The following is a 5,147-nucleotide window of genomic DNA, read 5'->3' as shown; positions in this document are numbered from 1 at the left end:
TCCCGAGCCCTCCTTCATGATTAAAAACGGCTTCTGTAGTTTGATGCATTTTTCCAGAGAGCAATGAATAGGTTAGATCAGCAACCGACTTTATCCGCTGACGTACAGACTGACTGATGGAAACTTCTAACAGCCTTAAGACTTTAAGCCTTGGTACAAGGGTTTACATCAGACCCTTCACAGAAAAGGAAAGCCATTTAATCCTAGAAACTTGCTAAACTTCCTACAAGACAAACCGGAGATTTTGTGTATTTTATTAATTCCACGAAACCAGTAAAATAATACTTTTGTATCTCTGTGTGTTCATATTTCTGTCTGTTTTCCTGTATAATTGTGCTTTGGGAAAGACAAGTGCTTAAGATTGAGCTTCAGGTGGCAACCCCAATTTCACTCTGTACCCCATGCATCATTCTACCTATTAAGTGCTACTGCTCGCTTGGGTTCCTGAGAATAATTGCTACCTCTTCATTCTGAAATGACGTGTGGGTTTTTTTTTTTTTTTTCTAAAAAGAGAATGCCAAGGGCACTCTATGCTTTTTCTCATAAAAACAAATTCAAAGGATTTATAATTTAAATGGAAAGTGAATAGAGCCTACATTTGCCCACGTGCTTTTTATTAAATTATTGAAATCCTTTTTTTATTTCTCCGCATAGTTTAATTCTCAACTCCAATGTATATTTTCCATGTATTTGTACCGAATGAGAAAAAACTCCCAAATGATTGCATACCAAAGAGCAGAGCCTCCTGTTCTCTGAGATTGATGTATGTTTATGAGGAAATCCAGCATGCAATTTTCAAAACCTGCAGGTTCATTGTAAGTTAAACCATGTGGCCTCCACTCAAATCATTCCATCCTTTCAAAATCACTCATCAGAGCTCCCAATTGCCTTCTTGCCTTGAAGCTTTCTGCACTGATCTCCTAGGCCAAGGCCTGGCTCTGTGCAGGTGAACCCATCAGAAGTGGCGGATTCACCAAGCATCTCTGCCACTCCTTTGGTCACTGATGCACCACTACAATGCCCTCCCAACCCTATTTCAGGTAAGAAATTTAAAAATAAAAATAAAAAAAGAAACATTCCTCAATAACAAGTATACAGCAATGTTTCATGGGTGCATTAAAATCAACTAGAGGACTTGATATAAATACAGATTCCTGACCATCCCTCTGAAATTACAGTATCACCATACAGATAGGTATGTAGGGATTGGCATTTTACACTTGAGAACTTCTTGCAGGGACACTAGTGTAATAGGCATGTCATTGCAAGAGTGAGAAAAATACTCTTAGAAGGATATGGTTCTTTTTGTAACAAAACACAAACAATTCAAAAGTCCGTGTTGCTGAATGGATAAATTAGAAATGTATCTCCAAGTTCAAGCAGGTGTTAAAATCTTGAGCACTAAACAGTGTTTCATCAATAAACAAATTTTTCATCAGTAAAAAAACAAAAACAAAAACAAAAAAACCCAAAATAGAAAATGCAGCTTTTATTTCACTGCCTGATTTTGAAATATAGCCATGTAATATCGCATGAAGTGTGTGGGTCAGACCTCGCAGTTTGAACATCAATCTGATGGGACTTATATCTGCCATTTTAATTCTCAGACAAAAGAAATAAAAAAACGACTCAGGCAAAGAATTTGCTGTCCATTTTTAAAGCTTTTTTTTTTTTTTTTTTTTTTTTAAAGAGAGGGAGGAAGGGAAGGAAAGACAGAGAGAAGGAAGGAAGGATGGAAGGAAGGAAGGGAGGAAAAAAGGGAAACATCTTTAAACATTTTCTTGTTTTATTATATTTTGTTTGTTTGTTTTGTTTTTTTTTTACATGGGCTGGGGCCGGGAATCGAACCGAGGTCCTCCGGCATGGCAGGCAAGCACTCTTGCCCGCTGAGCCACCGCGGCCCGCCCCTAAAGCTTTTTGTTTGTTCATTTTCACTCAGTCTAGGCCTCATTTACCTAAGGATTTGCAAGGATCCTGGCGTGCCTTGGAGTTGTTAAATGACAATCTCAAAGCCAATTTAGGATTAGCCAGTTTTTCCAGGTGAGTGGAGAGTTACTCTTTGGGAAAGAAAGCGGCAGCTCTGCCGAGAAGCCCAAATTGCGAGGCTGTAGGGCTTGTCCTGAGAGGAGCGGGTTAGGAATGGGTGCTGACGAGAGCACCTCATGAGGGCGGGATTAACAGCAGCTGAAGCCACCGGGCGCTAATTCCTGCTTCACCCCTCGGTCCCTGCCTGCCCATGAGCCAGTGCAACACCAGAAGTGCAAATATTGGATGAGGCGCCCTCTGTATCAATTAGATACTTCTAGGGGAACTTGTCATTGCCTATTAGCAGAAAATCACGTCGAAGAAGTGTGCAAATTCAGAAAGAGTCATTGTGAAATCAGCATGATTTCTAATTTACAGGACCAGCTAGGACTCCTGCCTTGTCCGTCATTTCCTAGAATGATTTTTTTTTTATTAATTAAAAAAAAAATTAACTAACACAACATTTAGAAACCATTCCATTCTACATATGCAATCAGTAATTCTTAATATCATCACATAGATGTATGATCATCATTTCTTAGTACATATGCATCGATTTAGAAAAAGAAATAGCAAGACAACAGAAAAAGAAATAAAATGATAATATAGAGAAAAAAGTAAAAATAAAAAATACAAAAAATATATATATATAAAAACAAAACAAAACAAACAAACAAAAAAAACTATAGCTCAGATGCAGCTTCATTCAGTGGTTTAACATAATTACATTACAATTAGGCATTATTGTGCTGTCCATTTTTGAGTTTTTGTATCCAGTCCTGTTGCACAGTCTGTATCCCTTCAGCTCCAATTACCCATTATCTTACCCTATTTCTAACTCCTGTTGGTCTCTGTTACCAATGACATATTCCAAGTTTATTCTCTAATGTCGGTTCACATCAGTGGGACCATACAGTATTTGTCCTTTAGTTTTTGGCTAGTCTCACTCAGCATAATGTTCTCTAGGTCCATCCATGTTATTACATGCTTCATAAGTTTATTCTGTTTTAAAGCTGCATAATGGAATGATTTAATTTGTCCATCCTGCGAAAGCAAGGTTTTTCTTCTCTGTAGGAAAAAGAGAAGGTAAACTTGATGATATTTGTCTTAATATTTTTATAGAAAATGCTGCTTCTCCCAGCCAAAGACTATATTCACAATCTGTCCCCATCCTTTCAGTGACCACATTCAAAAAGTCACCAAGCCTTTCCGTCTCCCCGGGGAGGCTTGACGGTGTGAAGGCGTGGTTCAGAAAAATGCATCTGCTTGGGAAACTGGACAGCAAAGGATTTTCCTTCAGAGATAGGAAGTGATTGGTGAAAGACTACGCCTGCCTGTGAAAATTTATCACATTTATTTACATATTAAAAGATAATACAAGACCTGCCCGGGTCAGCGTCGGGTCCGCGCCATGGCGTCCGGCGCGCGACTCCCGCAGCCTCGGGCCTCGGAGGTCACAGCCGTCGGGGGCCGCTCGCGCAGAGTCTGGGCGAAGCCGCCGTGCGCTCTCCCCTCCCGTCTCCGCCGCCGGCCTCTCTCCCGCCGCGGCCCGGAGCAGCTTCCCCAGGGCCCGCCAGCCCCGGGCGGCCTCCGTCCCCGCGCGGTCCCCGAGCAGCCGCAGGAGCTCCCCGCCAGGGGCGGCCTTGTTCCCGCCAGCCCGAGGCCCGGCCCCCGACGCCGCTCCCGGCCCGCAGCCTGCGGCGCGGTCTCCCCAGCCGAGCCGCCCGTGGCGACTGTGCGCCCCGAGACGCTTCATGGACGAGGCCCCCCTGATCGCCCACCTGGAAGCGGCCCTGGGCCGCGAGGCGCGCCTGTGGCCGGGTGGCGACCTCCAGGTGGAGATCCGCAATGCCTTCCAGGAAGTCATGCCATGGCTTCTGAGGCTGAACAACGTCTTTAGCTTCCACGAGACCACGTTTAACCTGGCGCTCAGCATCCTGGTCTCGGCTAAGATGAAAGAGAGGCACCTCCGCTGTGCCACACTTACCTCCTTGAGACTTGCTGTAAAAATCAATGAAGAAGAGCAGTTAATTCCACGCGTAAAAGATTTCATAAAGCACTATGGCTCTGCCTACACCCCGAATGAGCTGCTGAGGATGAAGCTGGCTGTTCTGGACGTACTGCGGTGGGACCGCTACACGGGGACACCACTGGACTTCTTGACTATATTCCACGCCCTGGTGGTCCTGGGCTGGCCCCACGTGCTCGAGCTGCTGCCGCACAGGAATCCTTCCCTCCACGTCGCGTCCCTGACCAAGCAGCTGCAGCACTGTGTGGCGGGCCACCGGCTGCTGCGGTTCAAGGGCTCCACACTGGCCTTGGTCATCATCACCTTAGAGCTGGAGAGGCTCATGCCCGACTGGTTGACTCCTACATCTGATCTGCTAAAGAAAGCACAGACCGATATTGACCAGTTCAGCTACTGCAAGAAACTTGCAGAGCAGCATCTAAGAAGTTTCTAGCCATCCTCCCGCACAGACAACTTGGTTTCACCTGTCCACCAGCCTCTCTGTCCTGACTCCAGTGCCTTCAAGAGCATATTGCAGATATGTCTTTGCTTAGATTCCTCTGAGTTATTTGGCTTTATGTATCCTATATCAAACAGAGAAGACGGCATGGAAGAGCCATTGAGAAAAAGTTCCTGACTGAGTCCTTGGAAGAAAATTAGGAGTGGGAGTAGGGAACCAGTCAGGGTCACTAGAGGTATGGGTGGTTTTAACCTGACTAAACATGACCCTGCCTTCCCCTCTCTCTCCTCCCAGGCCTGGGACCAGAGAGAATGAATGCTCCTACTGCAGCTTGCTTCTCCTTTCTCCAGCAAAGCTTGGTATTGGCCCCTAACAGTTGGAATACGAGGCCGAAAAAAGGTGGGGTTCCCTCAGGGCTGAAGGGCTGGAGCTGGTTCAGATGATCAGTCTTTGCAGCTCTGGCCGCCAGAGCTGGCCAGGTTCTTCTAGCTTCCCAGGCTTCTACCAAACACATGTGCAGTTCCTTCAGGTTCCTCCCACCCTGCCTACCACTGCGAAAATGGGACAATCGCTGCAGATACAGTTACCCTGGCTTGGCCATGACTTATGTTTCCTTTTCACAAGCTGTGAGTTAAGCGGTATGCTTTGTTCAAT

The 5,147-nt window shown here is 45.3% G+C and overlaps 1 protein-coding gene across 1 annotated transcript; it reads left to right on the top strand.

Annotated features, from left to right (window-relative positions):
* The first annotated feature begins 3,779 nt into the window (after positions 1-3,779).
* On the top strand, positions 3,780-4,544 carry CCNI2 (cyclin I family member 2). Its single transcript, XM_077143253.1, has one exon. It carries the CDS (start codon positions 3,780-3,782, stop codon positions 4,485-4,487), a length of 708 nt encoding a protein of 235 aa, XP_076999368.1. The 3' UTR covers positions 4,488-4,544.
* Positions 4,545-5,147: the final 603 nt, after the last annotated feature.

This window comes from Tamandua tetradactyla, chromosome 24 (genome assembly GCF_023851605.1).
Source record: "Tamandua tetradactyla isolate mTamTet1 chromosome 24, mTamTet1.pri, whole genome shotgun sequence".
Taxonomy (NCBI): domain Eukaryota; kingdom Metazoa; phylum Chordata; class Mammalia; order Pilosa; family Myrmecophagidae; genus Tamandua; species Tamandua tetradactyla.
This window is presented reverse-complemented; position numbering and strand designations above follow the sequence as displayed.